Source organism: Miniopterus schreibersii, assembly GCF_964146895.1.
Source record: "Miniopterus schreibersii genome assembly, chromosome: 4".
NCBI lineage: Eukaryota > Metazoa > Chordata > Mammalia > Chiroptera > Miniopteridae > Miniopterus > Miniopterus schreibersii.
In genome coordinates this window covers 49742453-49764150 of record NC_138105.1, presented here as the reverse complement: position 1 = coordinate 49764150, position 21698 = coordinate 49742453, and the positions used below count along the sequence as shown (strand labels likewise).

Here is a 21698-nt window from a genome sequence, read left to right as displayed (position 1 = left end):
AATTTTATAAAAGAAAGATACAAATGCTGAGTTCATTTTTTTTTCTTCCATGTTTTGAATTTGGTTAGTTTAACAGGGTGACTATGGAACAAAAGAGGGTAAGATTCTTGTATAAGACAATAGGCTTCTTGGAAGAGGGGAAATGTATTCCTGTAAGCATTGCAAGCGGTATTCTAAATAGACCTGTTAGATTAAGTTTTGTTGTAGTTGTCTTCTAAATAGTTTAAAATATTTTACCAGTTTTTTTTTCTGTTAATTTCTAAAAAAGATAATTCCCTAACAAGGCAGTTGGTTTTTCTACTTAAAATTTTATGTTTTTCCATTCTGTTTTTGGAGCTGTATTACTAACAAACATATAAAATAGAAACTTTTTATCTTTATGAAGTAATTTTTTCTATCTACCATATTATTTCTTGAGTTGGTCTTTTTTGTTTAACATTAATATATCTATACTAACAGCCTTTTCATTAGTATTTGCTTAGCATACCTATTCCATCTTTGAGTTTTAAATTGTTTCCTTACATTTTAGATATCTCGTAAACAGAGCATAGCTGTGTGTTTTAAATCCAATATGAAGCGTTAATATTTTTAATTAGGTCGCTTAGTCCACAATTATTGCTATATGGATTTAAATCTACCACCCTATTTTTGTTTTCTATTTCCCCCTACAGTCCTGTTTCCTTTTTTCTCTTTATTTCCTTGCTTTGTGTTTAAATTATTCCATTAGTTTTCTCTGCTTGTTCGTATCCTTTGCAAAGTTCCGTATACTGTTTCTATTTTTTATGGTTACCCTAGAAATTAAGCCTGTATTCTCACTGCACCACTATCTAAAGTGAACAAATAACCATTATGCACAAACACACTCACCTTTGTATTTGTTAACGCACAGGGAAACCTCTCTAAAGGTGTTTCCAAACTATCTACAGTAGTTACTAGGGGTCGGGGTGTTGGACTGGAGAGGAGGATTGGGGTACTTATTCTGTCGCTCGCGAGCAGCGCTCCCGGGAGGGGACCAGCCTCCGCGAGGCAGGTGCCCCAAGAGGACAGCCTTGCCCGGCCCCCGAGCTGCGCGCCTGGGCTCAGGGCGCGACCCGCGTCCTGCCTGGGACGCCCCGGGCCTGGAGCGTCAGCGCCGGCGAGCCCGGCTCCAACCTCCCTCCTGTCCTGGGCGCCGGGCTGAGTTCTCCCCCTTGCCCCGGGCTCCCCCCTGCCCCGGGCTCCCCCCTGCCCCGGGCTCCCCCCTGCCCCGGGCTCCCCCCTGCCCCGGGCTCCCTCCCACCGCGCTCCGCGAGCACACAGGGTGCTGCCCGCTGGGACAGGGCTTCAAAGTCCAACACGGGCGAAAAAGACCATGTCTCGGTTCCCCCGGACGTTTTAGAGCAACGTACTCGTCCCTCCCCTTCCGGTCGGGTCCGCCCCGGCTTCCTCCGCCCCACGTGCATTCTGCCGGCATCCGCTGTGTGAGCTGCTGGCGCCGCTGTCGCAGAGGCTTCCCGAGCGCGGAGTGCAGAGGGCCCCGGGGCCGCGAGGACGTCACCATGGTGGGCCCCTCCCGCTCCTCTGAGCCCGTTTGGTCCGGAGAAGGCCCCCGAGGTGGAGGAAGAAGGCGGTCTTGGGAAGCTGAGAGAGAGGAGGACGCAGAGTGATTGTCCTGGGCGGTGCGCAGGGGGTGGGGGTGCAGGGCGAGGCGGCCGGGGGGAGGCCCGGGCCCGGCGCCGGGACCTTCAGGCTCTGCTTCTGAGTTCTGAGGGGCTTGCAGGGCGCCTCGCCACTTCTCGTCTCCCGCTTGCTGAGCTTCTTCCCGGTCAGTGCCCCGTCGGGGAAAATCGCACCTGTGTGTTTTCTCGCTATTCAGTGAAACTCGTAAAAACGCTGCTTCCGTTCCCCGGTGCCCCCCTTTTGCCGGTGTGGACTGCGCGGGCTCTGCCGTCTCTTCCTCGGTGTCCATTCACCGACCTCTGGTCCCGCCCCAAGTCCTGCCTTCACGCCCCGCCCCGTTCCTGCTAAGGCACTGAAATTTGTTGTTTTTATAGAAAACGGAGATGTGAAAGAGTCCTTTTGTAACACACTTAAGTATAAAGATTAGAAGGATAAGGAACTCTTGTTTATCCATTTTCCAGTTAAAGAAATAAAACAACGTAGCTTTTGAAAGCCTCTGTGTTGCCCTTCTCGAACTTGTAACCATCAGGAACCCCTCGGAGGTAAAAAGTATCCAAACTGAATATTTATAGTTCCCTTGCTTTTCCTTGTGGTTGGCATTAGGAAACTACTACCACTTATGTGAGCATTACGAAGCTATTTTTTTTTTCTTGCATTTTTCACTTAAAATTATATTCTGGAGACTAATTCTTGAAAAGGAACGTGTTTTATAAATACTCATTTTTCAACTAGTTTTTAATAAAAACAACATTGTAAAAAGTTAGGATACTCTGGCTACAACATCTTTTACCTCGTTCATCCTTTGTTGTGTGGCTATTTTTGTCTTTCATATGTATCCACAGGCTTTTTGCTTTAGGTTATATACACGTTTGTGTAAATTCCGTTTTTATCACTACACTTGTGCTATTTCTAACCCTAATATTCTTTTATAGCCTTTCCTTTTCAGAGGGGAACCTCCGAAACAGTAATGTGATTGTATGTGAGTGATTCGGGCTGCCTGGCGTTGGACTGCAGCCCTTGACTATCAGGACTTCACTCTTGTCGGGCTGGATAGTAGGAGTATATTGCCTTGTTATAAGAGTCAAAAGAGTGGCATATAAATCTGTTCTTGTTGACACATTTCCTGCGCTTTCCTTTTTCTGGTATATCTCCTGTGACTCTGCTACATCCACTCTTGCATTTAAGCTCAGTTTGGAACTGGGAGTTTTCCATCTAGATTTTTCCATTAGTTACTCTAAACTTCTTTCAGTACAACTTAGAATGTGGGCTGTGGCATCCCAGAACACTGAGTTTGGCACCTGTATCTACTGAATTATGATCTTGGTGAAATTACTTAGCCCCTCTTAGTTGCCCTACCTATTAAATTGGGGTAACCATAGTGTCTACCTCAGAGAATTCTTGTGAAAATTAAATGTAAACCAATTTTCCTGATGCCTGGTATTTAGTACATGTTAGTTGTTGTAATTAACTTTAGTAATAGTAGTCAACAGTTTCAGTACAGCTTGTACTTGTCCACTTTTGTTTTTTGTTCATTTTTCATTTATTATGAATCTTTTCAAGAGCTTCACAAGTTCTTATCTTTTTCTTATATAAAAATTTAACTAACATGAAGAACCTTTTCAAATTAATTCATCCCACCCAACACTTTTTATTCTGCATTAAAAAAAGGGAGTTAGTACTTTTAAATTTGGTGTGTGCTAGGCTACTAGGCACTCGCAGGTATACTCCTTTTTTGTGTGAGCCCATTATTATAGAGTTTAAATGTGCTTACCCACTTAACTAGATTATAAGCCATTAAAAAGTATGCCATTGTCCTCCCTTGATTCCTGTGAGCATTAACTATAATTGACTACCTACGTAGTCCTTAATGACAAGAATTGTGTACTTTTGGGTTCACACCTGTAAATGTGAGCTATACCTACAAATCAGCTTAAGCATCTTGTGTTTTTTTGTTTTGTTTTGTTGTTTTTTTTTGGCCGTATTGAGATATAATAGACATATAACATTGTGTAAGTGTAATATATACAGTGTGATGATTTATCATACATATATAGTGAAATTATTGCCACAATAAATTTAGTTAACAATCCCCTACTTTGCATGTTACTTTTTTTTCCTGTTGTGAGAACTTTTAAGATTTACTGTCTTAGTAACTTTCAAGTATACAGTGCAATATTATTTTTCACTATAGTCACCATATGTACCTTAAATCCCCAGAACTTACTCATCTTGCAACTGGAAGTTTGTAACCATTGACCACCTTCATTCACTTCCCTCACCACTCACCCCTGATAAACACCATTCTACCCCCGTTTCTTTTTGTTATTTTTTGTTTTAGGAATATTTTAAGCATATTACCCCTGAAATCCCTCTCTGTATTGCTATGCTTTTTGAGTAAACTATGTTTCTTCTGTAACTCTCAATTCTGAATTCAAAGAATAGGTTAGAATGAATTTTCTGAAGTAATCACTAAAGTTTGTAGGAAAGAGACGCTTTCAATACAGGTTTTCTGACTGGAATATTTCTGTGCCAGAAAGTTTTCAAAGTCACAGTTATTCAAAACAATTGTATTTTTGCTATATCTTTGAAAGTTAAATTTGGTACTTTTTAAAACATAAAAGGTTAATCTTCCATAGAAAATGCACTTTAAAACTACCTCCCCCAATTTTGTTATATGTTTATGTTCTGTACTAGTCATGAGTCATCATGCTCTACAAAATTAATTTGGAGAACCCCTGACTAATCGAGATTAATTTCTTTCTAGTTAGGAGATATTTAGTTCGAATAGACTCTGAGGACATTTTATTGACAGGATTTAACTTCAGTTTCCCCCTGTTGAAGCATTTTATTGGTGGTTTGTTTTTTTGTTTTTTATTGTGACATTGAAAAATAGGAAAATGTTTTGAAATTCAGTATTTTATTGTAAACATTTCTGTGCCTTATTAAGTATACATACCCTGCCTTGAGGCAATCTTTTTATGAATAAGTTATTATAAGGAATCATAAACTACAGTTGAGTCAGAATACAAGTTCAGTTTCTTTGTACCTTCTTTGTACTGAGTGTCCGAGGTTCTTTAACCAAGATCTCCTAAAGCTATGAGGATCTTTTCATACTCTATGTGTATCAAAGTATTTCTTATTCTAAAGGAAGTTTTTAAATCTTTAAAGGAAATTTTTTATGGACTTGAACGTATTGCTGAAACAAAGTTACATATCTCTAACTTTAGTTATAGCAGCTTCAGAGACCATTTTTTTTTCTTGAGTTTTTGTGACTTTTATTTGTTAAGATATGAAACAAAAGTATCTTTTTAAAGAGCACACCTTTGCTTTTTTGTTGTTCTTTTGTTGTTGTTTTTTGCAGTCTTTAATTAGTTTATTTCTTTCTGTGTACATGTAACAAGCTATCCCAAAATTTAATGGCTTAAAACAATAGCACTTACTATCTTACAGTTTCTGTGGGTCATGGATCAGGCATGGTTTACCAGGCTTTTGCCTTTAGGTTTCTTATGAGATTGCAATCAAGGTATAATCTGAGGCTTTGGTTTTACCCCCAGGCACAACTGGGGAGGACCCACTTCCCTGCTCACTCACATGGTTCTTGGTACATTCAGTACCTCTTGGACTATTGGACTGAGGGCCTCAGTTCTTCACTAACTATTGGCTGGAAGCCTCCAGGTAGTTGTCACATAGGCCTCTCCATAGGGCAGCTACTCACTACGTGATAGCCGGTTTCCACCAGATTGAGTCAAGAGAATAGGCAAGACAGAGCCAGAGTCTTTTCAAAACCTAACCTTAGGGTTGGAATCTCATCGATTTTCCCAAATGCTGTTTATTAAAAGTGCTGCACTGAGTCTACACTCAAGGGGAGGGGGTTAGACAAGAGCATGAATGTCAGGGTGTGGGATTCATTGGGGGACATCTTAGAGGCAGCCTCCTGTGAGTTCTGAAAGTTTTTACTTGATTCATGTTTGCTAGGTAAACGCACAAAAAATTCTTATCACACCTTCCTCTTCCCTGCCCCTCCCCTCCACATGAGCAGAGAGGCACACAGGAATGCACATACTGTTTCATGATGGCTTTACTCTTTATTCCCTTCTACCTGTAACCGACTTCCAGTGCCATTCCAGGTTGCAGACTTGGAGCTATCTTTTCTGGTCAGGTTTCTCAGGAAGCAAACAAAATCTTTGTCGAATATTTTAGTAAATATTCGTTGAAGGAATGAATACATGTGTGAATGAGGAATTGGTGTTCCTTTTAATTAACTTTGCCTGGAGAGTTTTACAAGGGAAGTGACTATGAGCTACCTCTTATCGAAGGACAAGCGACATAAAGGATTTTGCAGGCAGAGGTGACAAGCAGTCTCAAGAAGTTAGGAAACAGCAAGGTGTGTTCTGGAAATGGTGAGAAGTTCAATAAGAATGGGATGGTGGATATTTTGAAGGAAGAGAGGTAATGCTGGAGAAGTAGGTTGGGGTAGATTGTTTTCTATGTTAAGGACTTAGGACCTAACTGTGAGCTAGTAGAGTGAGTTACTGTTCTAGAAAAATAAGCTCTGTGACCTCCATGATAAAAGGACTAACAGTGAGAACCTAAAAGGCCGGCCTAGTCATGAAAGATCATGAAGCTGAATTAAGGCAATGATAATATTTTGCAGAGAAGATTCTAGAAACAATTGACCTTTTGAATATTAGTATGTTAGAGACTGTTAGCTGTCCCCTAGTAAATTTTCTTTTTCTTCTATAGTAATTTATTTTTTCTGAGAATAAAGATTATGTTTACTACTATCCTCATATAACTCTGATTAAGTTTTAGTCAGTGGCATGCAAGCAAAAGACTCTGCAACTTCCCAGGTCTTGCTCTCAAAGGAAAGGGGTATGATTCCTTTTGATTTTCTTTTCTACTTGGCACTGGCTAGAGTTTAGACTTGGTATTAAGCCACCTTGGACTATGTGTATATACAGGAGGTTATAGCCTCAGGATAGTAGGTAGCAGGATGGAAGGGGCCTGGATCTCTGAGGGCTTTTTGGAGCAGAGCCTCCAGCTCCTTCTTTTTATAGGAGAGAACTGTGTTTTATCTGGGTTAAGCCATTATTATTTGGGGTTTCTATTATAGGAAGTCAAGCCTGATTTCTAAATAATAACAGGTATGATAAGATACAGAGTTATGTAGGAATAAAGACTTGCTGAAATGTCTAGTTTAGAGAACTGAATGAATTGCGACCTAGTTACCTGGCATAAGGCTTGAATGGGAAAACAACTTGTTTCCTTTGGGGAGTGGTGATTTTGAGATGGCTTCTATTATTTCCTCTGTTCCCGTTTTCCTGTGAGCCCAACTTTGGTTTTGTTTGATTCACTGCCCACTCTGTTCCATGTGCAGTTTCTCCAGCCAAGCTCCCACTGACATGTGTTCTTTCTGCCCCCCGAACTTTCTTAACTGTAACACAAATTTCCAGGTGTGAGTCCCCTCACTGTCTGCATTCTCTGTACCTACTTTGAAGATGGAACAGTTGAAGAGCTGGCTTTATTGACCCTTTCTGTACCTTTATTTTTGTTATATCATGGAGAATAGTTCTGAATATATCATTTCTGTTGTGACCATGGAAACAAAAGGCTGAATTACTTAACAGCTCTGGCTACACAAATTTCTGGTGTAGTGCTTCTGGCTCAAAATATTTGTTATGTTGCTGTTTTTAGTGTTTATTTCTGAAGAAAATTTTTTGACAGAAATCGCTTACGTATCTGACTTATATGTGTCATATGTTTTCCTACATTTTAGCCTAAAGCACTAAAGGGAAAAAATGTAGGACGGGAAAAAAAAGTCATCCATCCGTATAGTAGGAAAGCAGCGCAGATTACGAGGGAAGCCCACAAACAAGAGAAAAAGGAAAAGTAAGTGTCTTTTATTATTTGTGCTGTGGGTTGGTGAAAAGCCCATTTACACATTTCTCCTTCATTAGTATTATTTTTCTTCCTTTAAAAAATGTTAGCTCTGGCCAGTGTGGGTCTGTTAGAGCGTTGGCCTGAACACCAAAGGGTCTCTGGTTCGAGTCCCCATCAAGGACAGGTACCTGGGTTGCCGGTTCCCTCCAAGGCCCCGGTTCCCTCCAAGGCCCCGGTCCCCGGTCGGGGGGGGGGAGGGGGGCAGCCAATTGATGTCTCTCTCTCACATCGATGTTCCTCTCTCCTCCACCCTCCTTCCCTTCTACTGTCTCCAAAAATCAATGGGAAAAATATCCTTGGGTGACATTTAACAAAATGAGTAATAAGTATGTTAAATATGTGCTGTGCACGGAAGGCAAAGCAGTGAATGAGAATTCAGTTTTTATAGCGCTTACCTAAAACAGACACATACATTTTAAATAGGTTGTGATGAGTGCAGTGAAGAAAAACTAAAAAGGCCTCTGGGATGGAGAGTGAGGACATGAATATGAAGAGGCGAGAATCCGTGGAGGCCATTTTAAGATATTACCACCTTTTCCTACCACCTGTCTACCAAAGACACTTGATTTTCTAAGGAACGAAGGTAGCCGGGCAGCTTGGAAGTATCCAGTCTCTATACCTTTTCACAGAACCCAGTATTCTTTGTACCACTTCTAAGATTTCTTTATATGGAGAAAAGAGGTGGGGCAGGGATATGGGGGTATCTGTTAGGGTGTGGTGCCTTTGACCAGTGGTAGAGAATAGAAAACCAGACGCCACGGGAGTGAGCAGCAACATGTAACAGTAAGAGTTCAAACGTGTTCTTCATCCCTAGCGTTTGGATGCTCTGATTTAGAGCCATATCACATACTGCTTCTGTTTGCATTAAAAGAAACTAGTATGGTTTGAAGACCAGCACATACGAAGCAATGCTCAATGTACAGTAGCAGCAAATGGCTATTCTGTGTCATGATTTTAGTTTTATTTTAGGATTTCCCAGCATAGCAACATTTTGTTGCTATGTACTATCGTGTCTTGTTTGCAGGGTTATGTAGTAAGGAATTGTAGATACCGAATGAAAATGACTTAGTATGGAAAATTAACAGAGGGAAACTAAACATAATGGGTAAGAATCTAGGAAACTGCTTTTGAGAATTAATCTCATATATCTCTACTTTTCTTCATCCCGTTTCATACCGCTCTAGTTCAGGCCCTCGAAGAGTTCATTCAACTTGACTTCTAACCAACTTCTTCCCTCCAGGCTTATTTGAAAGGGATGAATTTTTCTGAAAGCCATTCTCTGTCTTGTTATGAAGTATTCTTTACTTTTTAAAAATCAGCTTTGAGGTATCAATAACATACACTAAATAGATGTGTTTTAGGGTCCCGATCTGGGGTTTTGGTAATAAGCTGGTGTAACCCCGCAATCAGCACCTGCTGTATCTCCATCGTCCCCGAAAGTTTCCCTGTGTACCTCCCCGGCCGGTGCTCCATTCTCACCCCAGCCTCAGGCGGCCGCTATTTGCTCTTTATTTTGATAGATGAGATTTGTCTTTCCTAATGTTTCATATAAATGAAATCACATTGTATGTAATATTTTGTGCCAGCTTTTTTCACTTTGCATAATGTTTGTGGAATTTATCCATGTTACTTCACGGATCAGTTGTCGGTCTCTTTTATTACTGAATAGTATCCTATTGTATGGATATGCAGTTTGTTTATCCATTCACCAGTTGATGGTCATTCAGATTGTTTAGAGTTTTTGGCTATAATCATGGTCTGCAACTGAGGTTTTTATAAAAAAAGTTTTGGTGGAACGTAGCTGTGCTCATTTCTTTTGCATTGTCTGTAGCCGCTTTCAGGCTACAATGGCAGAGGCGAGTAGTTGCCACAGAGACTGACCACATGGTCCACAGAGCCTAATATCTTACTCTCTGGCCATTTAAGAAAAAGATTGCCAGCCCCTACTATTATAAGTAAAATTACCATCAGCATACATGTACAATATTTGTGTGGACATACATTTTTATTTTTATTTTAGTTCCTAGAATTGGAATTACTGAGTCATATGGAAGATGTATATTTAAGAATATAAGAAATTGAGTTGATAAGAAATTAAGTTTATAAGAATTGTTGGTCACATGATAGGTATAATGTTTAAGTATGTAAGAAATTGCCTTAGCCAAAATGATCATACCATTTTAGATTTTAACCACCAGTGTATGTGTTACATTTGCTCCATATCTTCTCAGACACATTGATTGTATTATCAGTTGTGTGTTTGTTTTTTAATTTATCCAGTGTAAGTAGTATTTCAGTGTGGTTTTAATTTGCACACCTAGTAATCTTGATGGCTAACAATGTTAAGTACCTTTTTATGTGTTTTTTGGTCATTTGTATGCCTCTGATTTGATGAAAAAATCTGTTAAAATCTTTTGTGCTTTTTTAGTATTGGGTTGTCTCTCATTAAGTGGGAAGAATGGTTTGTATATTCTGAATGCAAGTCTTTTTTTTATTATTATTTGTGTTGTGAATATTTTCTCCCATTCTGTAGCTAAAATTTTTTTGTATAAGAAGCTTCATTTTATTCTCCAGTTTTCCAGTTGTTTAAAGTAGAAAGTAAATCTAGTCAGCTTTGTTAGGGCAGAGACAGTATATTCTTAGTGGGTGGCATATAGTGTAGCAAACACTAGCTATCCAAAGATCTCTTCTGAATGAATTAGTATTTAGAATATCAACAAAAGGAAGTACATATTGCCTAGACTGTTTTCTGAGAATAAATGTTATTTTTCTTTGTTATATATTTTTTCCAAATTTATGAAAGGTAAACATTGTTTTGTTCTTGTTGATGTTTAAAAGGGACAGTAATGCATTTTGGTCTGGGTGGCAGCACTCAGTCTTCTAGAAGCTATTAATTACATCATTATTCTTTTGTGCACAGTATTCTGCATATTACAAAACCCGCCTCAACATTCATAATCCAATCAAGCTCTCATCTGTGTTTTCAAAACTGATTGTTCTATAGGTATCCTTTATTCATTGAAGAGCTAAGAAAAATGTTCTAATAACATGTTGTTCCAGTGATTGATTGATTGATTTTTAAATATATCTTTATTGATTTCAGAGAAAGGAAAGGAGAGGGAGAGACAGAGAGACAGAAACATCAATGATGAGAGAGTCATTGATCGAGCCCACAACCCGGGCATGTGCCCTGACCGGGAATCCAACCCCGATCGCCTGGATCTTAGGTCAACACTCAACCGCTGAGCCACGCCCAGCCGGGCTGTTCCAATGATTTAAAAAGAAGCATGACCCAGCCGGGCGTGGCTCAGCGGTTGAGCGCCTACCCAGGATCCAGACGATCAGGGTTCGATTCCCGGTCAGGGCACACGCCTGGGATATGGGCTCGATCAATGACTCTCTCATCATTGATGTTTTTATATCTCTCTCTCCCTCTCCTTTCCTCTCTCTGAAATCAATAAAGGTATATTAAAATAAATAAATAAATAAAAATTAAAAGAAGCATGATGTTCAGTGCTTCTATATTAACAAAATTAATTTCATGTATATGAAAGAATGATCTTTGAATTAAAGTTCTTTAGGCAGTTTTTGTTGTTTTGACAGATTTTAAAAACGTGCTTTGGAAATTCTCTAACACATTTATGCACCTTTTCTCCCAAGGTTGAAGAATGAAAAGGCCTTGCGTCTCAATCTTATTGGTAAGTGGATTTACTTATTTGACATTTTGGCTAGTGTAGTATAGTGAAGTTCTGTCCTATACCTATTTTTCTTTTGACTTTCCTAGTGAAATACTATTTTTATCTAAGTGAATTTTCTTTTCCAGACTTGACTGAAACAAAACAAAATAAAATCAATCACTGAACCCTTAGAACAGTGTTAATGATACCTAGCTCAGTTTTTCAGGAATTGATTTGTAACCACCTACCTAACTACCTATCTGCCTCTCTGCCTCTGTGCCTCTCTGCCTCTCTGCCTCTGTTTGTCTCTCTGTCTGTCTATCTTTCAATAGCTGAAGTTTAATTCTAGCTCCCTAACCATTAGAATAATGGCCTAAGTATTTTGGAAACAGCAGTTCATATGTAATGTTTCCAAAATACCCAGTCTATATCTCAGTGTCACAATCTCTTTTTTTGGGTGGAGGGCATCAAATTTATTGTTAGTAAATTTTTACTGAGAAGCCTGAGATTTCAAAATAGTGACTGTTAGGCTTTATTACTAAAATTAAAGGTATTTGAATCCTTACCTAACACTTCATTAGGTAATGGAGTAATTAGTATTTCTAAGTGGTTTATCAGTATCTGGGGTAGCGCCATTTCTTCATCTCTAATTTTGAGAATCTAAATCTCACTGCAAGTGATCCTGATGGTCTGATTTACTCATAAGAATGAGGCTTAATATATTTACTAACTTTGAGACACTGAACAAGTTATTAACTGTTCTCATTTGTAAGCGGGAATAATAGTACTAATTATAGTATTATGATGCTCTTGACTTAGTGCTTGCTGCTTATAAAATGTTCAGTAGATAACATTTTCTTCATTAATGTTTTCATTTTATTATTTTAGAAAAGTTCTATCCTTTGCATTTTAAATACTAAGAACTTCATGTTCTGTTAAAGTAGTCTTTTTAAAAATTTTTTTCATCCTTACTGGATAAGAAATATATACAGAAAAGCATCCCTCTTACTCCTGTCTCTTCCCAAATTAAAATGTGACAATTTAATTTCTTATAGACTGGCTTAATTAGCTTTGAGCCCACACAAGACTTTATATTTAGCATGGAAGTAAGTTTTGATACTGTTAATAACACATTGATGTTGAAGGTTAAAATGAATATCTCTTTGCTTAAATGATGACTGTGGTGTTTATCTTGGTACTTGTTATAGGTGAAAAACTGCAGTGGTTTCAAAATCATCTTGATCCTCGAAAAGTAGGATATTCAAAGAAAGATGCTTGTGAATTAATTGAAAGGTAAACACTGGGCATGTAATGAGCAAAGGGTCAGAAAAAGGAGTTTTTCAGTCTGGTTCTTCAAGAGACAGTTCTGTTCTGGATTTATAGTAGAGCAAATGGGCTTTGTAATAAAAAAGACTTTGGGTTTATATCCTAGGCTCTTCACTTTAGCAGATTGTAACCTTTCAGTACCTCATAGTGGTAGTTCATCCAGTTTCTTGGGATCAGTAATGGCTTCCTGGGGATATATCATCTGAAGTGACAGCTGAAGGGTAGGGGTCAGCAAATTGAGGGAAGGTAATTCAAAGAACTTCTAGGCAGAGACTAGTGTCTAAAAGGCCCAGAGGTGAGAGTGCCATATATAATGATCTGCCAGACATCTAATATGACTGGAATAACAGAATCGAGGAGGGGATTGTGACAGGTATGATAAGTGACAATCAACTCATGAAAGACCTCAGATATCATTGTAAGAGTTTAGACTTTATCAAAGGACATTCAGAGCCATGGGAGGCTTTTACAACAAGCACGTGAGATGATCATATTTCAACTTTAGGAAGTTCAAAGTAATGAGGATGAGGTTAATGGTCTGAGGGGACATGGCTTTGGCCAGGAGACAGTTGAGAGGCTGATGAAACACTCCAGGCAACAGTGGTGGTAGCCTCTGAGTGGTTAGTAGCAGTGTGGTGAAGAGACATGAAGGATTCCAGAGATATGAAGAAGGTAGAATTTCAGCCTTTAGGAAAAGCTTAGATGTGACATAAAAGGGAGGCGGAAGAGTGAGAGAGGACACTGAATTCCTTGTTTGGGCAGTTGGATGAATGGTCATACAGTTTTTTGAGATAAGGAGCCTGAGAGGTGGAGCAGGCTTGGTGGGGATGGGTTGGGACAGGGGTGAGGACAAGTTCAGTTTTGATGCTTTAAGCCTGTACAGGACTTCCAAATGAGACATTCAGGAGGTGGTTGAATATGAGCATCTGGGGTTTAATAGATACTTTAATAGCAGGCAGAATGGTTGAGTTATCTGGGGGAAGTCTGAGGGAATATAAAAATTTAAAGGACAGGCGAAGGCCAGGGATTATGTTTTATTTTTTAATTAAAAAAAATTTTTAATTGATTTTAGAGAGAGATAAAAGGTGGGAGGGGGAGAGAAACATCGATTTGTTGTTCCACTTATTTGGTTAACCCCTGTACGGGATCGACCCCACAGCCTTGGCTAATGGGAACAAAACTCTTACCGACTGAGCTACTCGGTCAGGGCTGTGGGGATTATGTTTTAAATGGTATAACATAAGCCAAATATACAGACTGTGTAACTCATATCATTTTCTTATTTTTCAGGTATTTAAATCGATTCAGCAGTGAGCTGGAGCAGATTGAATTACATAACAGCATCAAAGACAGGCAGGGAAGGCGGCACTGCTCCCGAGAGACAGCCATCAGACAGACCGTGGAGCGGGAGCGACGGCAATATGAAGGACACGGCCTCGGTGTGTTCACGGTGGTTTTCTTTTTTTTCTTTTTCTCTAAAATACATAGCAATATCAGATTTGTAGTTCGTTTCAAAGGTTTATTGTATTTAGTTTGATTTTTTTCTTCCTTTGATTTCCTTTCTTTTGTGAGTATATGGAATCATTTTTTAAATCATTCTTTTTTTTCCTACATTTCCCAAAACTGTCTGTTGTGACATTGACATTATATCTTTCTATTGTGAGAGCAAATTTTCCTCTCACCTCTGGCACATACTTATTTGCTTTATTATAGTTACTACTTGCCCATCTCCATCTTCATCTACATTGGTACTGGGTCCTTGTCTTCTTTGTAATTCTTGTAGACCAAAGCTATACATGTATTCATTATTGAGAAACTATAGAAATGAAATATTCATTCTCAGCATTGTAGCACTTCTTTTTTTTTCTTTTTTTTTTAATATATCTTTATTGATTTCAGAGAGAGGAAGGGAGAGGGAGAGAGAGAGATAGAAACATCAATGATGAGAGAGTCATTGATCGAGCCCACAACCCGGGCATGTGCCCTGACCAGGAATCGAACCCCGATCGCCTGGATCCCAGGTCAATGCTCAACCGCTGAGCCACGCCCGGCCGGGCCATTGTAGCACTTCTTACCATTCCTACAGACAAGTATGTTATTAGTTTACCAACACTGTCTGAAGAAAGGCACTTAAAAGAATGTACTTGAGGCTTGCAAAGCCCACAGATAGGGGACAACCCAAAGCCTACATGTATATGGCCTACAAATCATATTTGACTGGCTTATTAATTGTGAGTATAAAAAAATCTGGTGATTTCATATGAAAACTGTAGATTTCCGGCTTGTCTTAAAAAATCAGATGGTCTGGCAGTATGATCTGCTAGGAATATTGTACTCACCTTTTCATTTAAAGGAAGCCCAATTTGGCTTTTCCAAATTGTCAGCATCACTACTTGCACCTTGGGGCCATTATTAAGTAAAATAAGGGTTACTTGAACACAAGCACTGCGATACCACAACAGTAGATCTGATAACTGAGACTAAGTGACCAACAGGCAGGCAGGTTATACACTGAACAAAGGGATGGTTCATGTCCCAGGAGGGACACGGGGGTACTTTATAAGGGGGGATTTAATTTTCCATTTAATAATTTTGAATTGTCATTAACCTTGGGTGACTAAAACTTCGAAAAGTGAAATTGCAGATAAAGGGGCACAACTGTTGGTTTGTTTTCTTTTATAGATTCTATGCTAGAATTTATTATGTAATAGCGTTCTTAAATCACCTTTTTAAACTAAACCTTTTACTTTTGCAAAACTTACTTTCAATATAGTATAACAGCTTTGAAATTTTGTTTTGCTTTGGATGTTCTTGCTGTCTGTCAATTATTATTTGTTGCATCTGAGATAATAAATGAGGAAACCATAAAATGTTGTAATTTAGAAAACATTGCCTAATGGATATAAATTATTTTCTTTCCCAGAGATTCCAGATATTATAAATGCAGGCAATCTGAAAACTTTTAGGTGAGTGTCACTTTTATTGTTCCTTGAAAAAGCATTTAAAATACATGAGACATAAAATTTCTTCTCTTTTGAATCCAGACATTAGAGTTGACAGAAAATCAGGGTTTGTTTTTTTGTTTTAACCTTTTCTCTTTCATCAGAGACAGTAGAATTTTTCTAAGTTGTGTTTATTTGAAACACCAGCTATACACTGAAATGATAGTGACATGAGGCTTTTATTTCCTTTTCAAAACATTTTAAAATACTTTACTGTAGTACTTAAAAGAACCTGATCTCACTATTCCTCCCAAATTCTTATTTTTTAAAAAGAAGAAATAACAGCAACAGATTTGATGGCTCAGAGTCACATCCCGGACTGTGTGCAGCACCCTCTGTTGGAGAAGTTGGTTAATGGAAAGTGATACGGGGGAGGGGCCGAGTGATTCCAAGCCAGGTGGTCCACTGGTCTCTCTAACAGCACTGTGACCAGTGAGACCACTGAGTAGGATTTCAGTTTTTTCAAGCATGGTTTCTTTGTCTTTAAAAAGTGATTTTTGTTAACCATTCTGATCTTAACTAGGCCATGTTGATGGGTCTGAAATTTTATGTTAATTGAAATTACATAAATTAAGTCTAGTCATATTCTCTGATATCTTTAAGCTCATTTTATATTTTTATACTTACGAATTCACAGAAAAATACTTAGTATTTAATACTTATAAAATATTGGCTCTAATAAAATTCACTGATCATATTTAAGAAGTACCTTTAATTTTTTTGCCTGCAATATTAATTAATTAGATGTATAAGTGTTCTGTTTCTAAAGCAAGTATGTCCTGCCTCTCCAAAGGAAAACTAGAAAAGAGAAGAATTTAGCATAGACTAATTACTAGTGTTGTTGGAGTTCAGTTTTCAAAACAACCTTTTCCAGTGCCCCTCAAGTAAATGAACATAGGGTTGTCACAGTAAATGCTGAGGTTGAAAATTCAGTTTTCTAGTATAAGCATAAAAGCTGTTTGATTACTGAAACTTACCTATGGCTTACCACTGTGTGTAAAAAGAAAAACTTCTCTGACTGTGCATTTTGGAGAGTTGCCAGGTAAAATACAGTTCCTACTTGTGAGATTCTTAATACCATGGAGCCCGATTGACAGAAGTGTTCAGGTTAGGGAGGGTAAAAGAACGGAACAGTCTCCTTGTAACTTCTGTGTCACATTTTCCTGTATTGCTTTGGGAGTTTCAAATATGTGGGATTCTCTCTAGTGCATTTATATTGTTTCTTTCTAGTGCTTTTGAATCTGCTGTAAATTTATAAATTTTTTTCTGCTACTTTCAGAATTTTGAATATCGACTTTTTCCTGCTTCCCCACCTCATACCCTGCCAAATCTCTATACTCTTTCTTTTGTGTAGGGAATGGGATTTTGATCTGAAGAAATTGCCAAACATTAAAATGAGAAAAATGTGTGCTAATGATGCAATGCCCAAGAAGCGCAAGAAGAAAACCGTTACACCTGTGGACACAGATTTAGGGGAGTTACAACTAAATGATGACTCAAGTGACTCAGATGAGGAAATGACTGCAGTGGCCCAGTTGTCCTTTACTTGAGTTGAAAATAAGGTATTTGAAAGCCTCAAGTTACACTTGAATGGATTATGGTAAATAATTGTCTAGATACAAGAATTTGCTACTTAGCTCCTCTTACATGATGAGAATCTCATTTGCAGTTTAAAAAACAATGTTACGATTTTATTTAAAAATGAATGTTGCTTTTTATTTACATTTAAGTTCCTAAAATAGATGCAGCGAAATAAAATAAAACAGTGATCTTTAAGATTGATTTTATCTAACTATCTGGATGGGAAGGAGCAATATGAATAAGGACAGAAAACGTCTCAGTTCTTTTCCTCGTGTTTACTTGGGATCACCTAAGGTCCTGGGGTCACCTAAGGGTCCTGGGATTACCTAAGGTTCCTGGGATCACCAAAGAGCACATTCTGGGACATGGACAACAGCCTGTTGTCTAAAAGGGTCCTGTGGGTACTTCTTGAGCAGTGATGATAGCAAAATTGCCTCTCAGTAATAATATTTCACCAACCTTCCTCTTAAACATTAAACCTATTTGCTTTCCATATAAAGTAGGGAAAATGTGATATGGAATTCATATATACTGATGGATTGTACATTATTTTTATTTATTACCTTTGAGCCAGAGTTAAATGGTAAGAAAAAAATGCAGTGACTGTTCTTACGTTGATCTCCCACACTTAATCTGCTATCTTTTGATAAAGGGAATACATGATTTCAGATTAGCTCTTTTTGTTTGTGTATTATTTTCTGCTTTCTTATTGTGAAAAATGATAGGTTTTATTTGTGGAAACAGACCTAAAGATTAGAGAACCAGTTTTTTAAATTATGTTATTTTTTCTTCTAAGAGATGAGTTAAATAACACCTATTATATATAACTCGGTATTTCAAGTATCATGAATATCATGGATGTAGTAGAAATGTTGTTCTTCACAGAACTTGTGTGCAAGTGTCCTTTAGTCTACTTCTGAAGGGTGCAATGCAGGTGTATCTGAGTATTTTCAGGAAAAGGAAGTAAAACATTAATGCCGTATGAGGTTAACTAGGTTATCAACTAAGTTTTGTTAACACTGTATTAAAAGTGTTGTGGAATTTTTACTTTTGAAAATTAAAAATAAAATTTATTTTTATAATTTTGCTTCTAATTATTTCATTTGCAATGATGTAACTGCTGCTGGCTTGCTTTGGCTTTAGTAATCTGTGTAAAAGTATGGGTTTATGGTTACATAAGAAGGTCTCTATCTCTTTAGTCTTTGGAAAAGTTCCTTATTGAGGAGTTTATATTTAGTCTCAAAACAGCTGTAAAAACTGAGTCATAAATTACAGTAAAGAGAATAAGTGTGTTGTGTGGTCTGGTATTTAAAAAGCCATACTGTTAGATGAGTAACTTGTGAAATTGGCATATCATCCTTCCCCTCAAACATTTGTTTCTGGTTTTCCTTCCCTATGCTATCAAAGTAAAAAATATAATAAGCCACAAAGCTTGGAACTAGGACAGACAAATATTTGTTAAATGAATGAATTTACCATCTAGGACCACGCTTGTCATGTCACTTCTTGCCTAAGATGTAATTTGCCTTTAGAGTAATGCTTTTAAATAATATCCTTAATCGTTGTCTATGGAACATGTTCTTTCTGAGGTAATAACGTGTGCCTTCTTATCTAGACTCCTTTTAGGTCAGTAGTCTGTCTTTGTAAGATAGCTTCTGCAGCCCATGGCCATGGGACAGAATCAGAGTAGCTCACTTTGTTTGCATTTCCATGTAAACTAGGGCCTAGCAAACTATTTTTTGTAAGATCCAGATAGTAAATTTTTAGGTGTTGAAGGCTAACTGCACTTTCTGTTGGATGATCTTGTGTGCGTGTGTGTGTGTGTGTGCGCCATCCTTTAAAAATGTAAAAACCATTCTTAGTTCACAAATAGGCCGCAGGCTGGATTTGGTCTGCTTGCCGTAGTTTGCCCACCACTGGTCTAAATCAGTGAGCTGAACTTCCGTGGCCATGGGCCAGGATACATTTCTAAGCTCAGAGCAAGTAACTGACCTCCATGGTCTCTTTTCCCAATATCCTAGTCACCTCCTTTCCTTACCGACATAGGTGACGTTTTAGAACTCTTTAGCCCCCAATAGAAAGAAGCTTTTTCTACTCATATCCCTTGCACTTCAGGGGCAGGAGGTTGGATAGGTGTCCTCTTTGCTCTACTGCCACCTCCAAGTAATTTCTCCTTTAGTTCCTCGAAGTTCTGTTATTGTTTCCCTATCCTTATTGTCTTACCTCCCGGAAGAACCTTCTGCTCATTCCTGAAGACTTTAGCTCTTGGCTCAGTTTTCTTCTCTATTTCAACAATTTCAGTGATTCCAGCAGCCTTGTGGATAACAGATCCAACACTGTGACCTCCACGTTTCTCACTGTTTTTCTCTATCCTGTCAGAGGCCTCTGGATGGTCACACCCGCCCGGACCTTACCAGCACCTGACGTTTCTATAAACTCGAACATTTCTTTCTCCACTCTCTGCCCCCCATCCCTCTCCATTGCTGAGGTTCTGCACTTTGACCTCAGCCTCTCATTACACGGCACCTCTCCCGTCTTCAGATTCTCCCTCCCTCAGAGTTCCTAGTTGCTTCCTCGCACGTGCCCTCAATTCCTCTGTCCCTGACTGCATAGCATTCGTCTTTTAAAACCCAGATCAAATAAGGCTCAGTTATCTGTCTCATTCATACCTGCTCCCAAGCAGCTCAGCCTTGCTGGAGAAGATCAGTCAGACCACTTTCTGATTCAAGTGTCCAAACCTCAAGCGGGTTCTCAATACTGCTTAGCAATTTTACTGGGTTTCCCTAAGAAGCTCATTTTCTAGCTTTGAGATAATTATTTTACTACTTTTTCATGCTTTCTAGCTTGACTTTAATACTACCTTCCCGTGTTCAGCTGTTAACTTTTTATACCTAATTGAGAAAATAAAAACTTAGTTTCTTTCAATTTAATGGACTGTAGTAGCTGTTCCCCTTTCACAGGCCAGCACTGTGACTCGTGTTCTGGTTCCCACTCCCCGTTGCCTTCTCAGGAACCTTGATTCTCCTCACGTTTTTCACTTAATCTCTTAAGCCAGAAAAATGCCTATACATCATCCTCGATTCTTCCCTGCCCTCCCCCAGTCTGATTTAATTAGTGGGTGTTTCTGGTTCTGTTTCCAAAAAAGAAAGTCAAATCCCCCCATGTCAGGCCATCTCCACTTTTCACGCTCCCTGAGGCACTGTGCCGTTGGCTGCACTGTGTGCAGTGGCTTCCTGACGCCTTCACAGCCATCAGTGCTCTGCTGAGTCCGTTCTCCAGAGCTGCTCACTTAAAAATGTACATGGTAATAGGCTACGCCTTTGTTCAATGTTGTTACAGTATCTTTCCATCACATTTTTAATGGTGTGTTTGTTTATTTGATGTGATATAATTTTGTTTCTAATCACTTTTTAAAGAAGATTTTATAGAGCAGTTTTAGGTTCACATCAAATTTGAGGGAAAGGTGAGAGATCTGTACACCCCCTGCCCTCACACATTCGTAGCCTCGCCCAGTATCGACATCCCCCACCAGGGTGGTACACCTGTTATAACTGATGAACCTACAGTGCCACCCGTCACATTTTGAATGAAATTCATGTTCCATACCACAGCCGAAGAGGCCTGAGAGGGTTCCTGACCGCGTCTCCAACCTCGGCTTGTTTTCCCTAGCCCTTGGCTCACTGTATCAGCCACACTGGCCTTCTGTCCATTCCTGAAATATCCAAGCTGTTTCCCACAGTGGAACAGCTCCGTGCTGGCACCCTGATGAGCGTGTGTGTGTGTGTGTGTCCATAGTCCATGTGGGCTGGGTTGGGTCACAGCTAACCTGAGCTCTAGAGGGACACCGTGTGAACTTCGGGGAGCAGGATATGGGATGCTTGTGAGAAACTGCCACAGGCCACTTCACATCTGCCTCCCTATCTTCCAGGGAGGACCTGTGGCCCAGTTTGTCTCTGCCTCCCGGGTTCTGATAAAGGAGGAGTTTTCCACCTGCCATCTCTTCAGGGTGTGGCTGCAGGCTATAAAGTTGCTCAGCTGCACAAGGAATTTGCACCTCAGTGAGGGGCCCAGCCCTTCTGTTCCATTATCCTGTCATCTGGTCCTTTTTGTGTCTCCTTGGGGCAGGGACTCACGGACAGCTGGCTCTGGAGTTCCTTTTGCTATCTCTAAGTAATGAACTGTCTGACCCTAACAAAGGCTTGTGTTTTCTTTACTGGCGGAAACTTGCTTGACATTTCCCATTCGGGACTTTGGCATTTGCTGTTTTCTCTGCCTGCATTGTCATCCCCCTGAGTTAAAGGATCTCTACCCACACCCTTGTTGCCCATGTTATATCAACCACAGCTCTCTGTTTTAGGATCAGTAGCTGAACACACAGTAACAATGATTTGTGATGCAGGAGTATGTGTTGTAATTTGGGAGATGGGAGAAGACTAAGTTCAGGCATCCACTTTGTCGAGAGAATGTGTTCATACAGTTTGCAGTCTAATGGAAAGTCCTGTAGGCACCCTGG

General features: G+C 39.3%; 1 protein-coding gene across 1 annotated transcript; it reads left to right on the top strand.

Moving 5' to 3' along the window:
* The first annotated feature begins 1420 nt into the window (after window positions 1-1420).
* Window positions 1421-18271, top strand: TMA16 (translation machinery associated 16 homolog). The gene is made up of 7 exons (XM_081135201.1): window positions 1421-1541; window positions 7436-7548; window positions 11260-11297; window positions 12485-12569; window positions 13893-14041; window positions 15526-15568; window positions 16959-18271. Exons 1-7 carry the CDS (start codon window positions 1539-1541, stop codon window positions 17152-17154), a joined length of 627 nt encoding a protein of 208 aa, XP_080991327.1. The 5' UTR covers window positions 1421-1538; the 3' UTR covers window positions 17155-18271.
* Window positions 18272-21698: the final 3427 nt, after the last annotated feature.

Excerpts from the sequence above, each read along its gene's own strand:
- TMA16 (XM_081135201.1), top strand. Across the intron at positions 7,549-11,259 it reads AAACAAGAGAAAAAGGAAAA|GTTGAAGAATGAAAAGGCCT; the intron begins GTAAGTGTCTTT and ends TTTTCTCCCAAG. Across the intron at positions 11,298-12,484 it reads CTTGCGTCTCAATCTTATTG|GTGAAAAACTGCAGTGGTTT; the intron begins GTAAGTGGATTT and ends TACTTGTTATAG.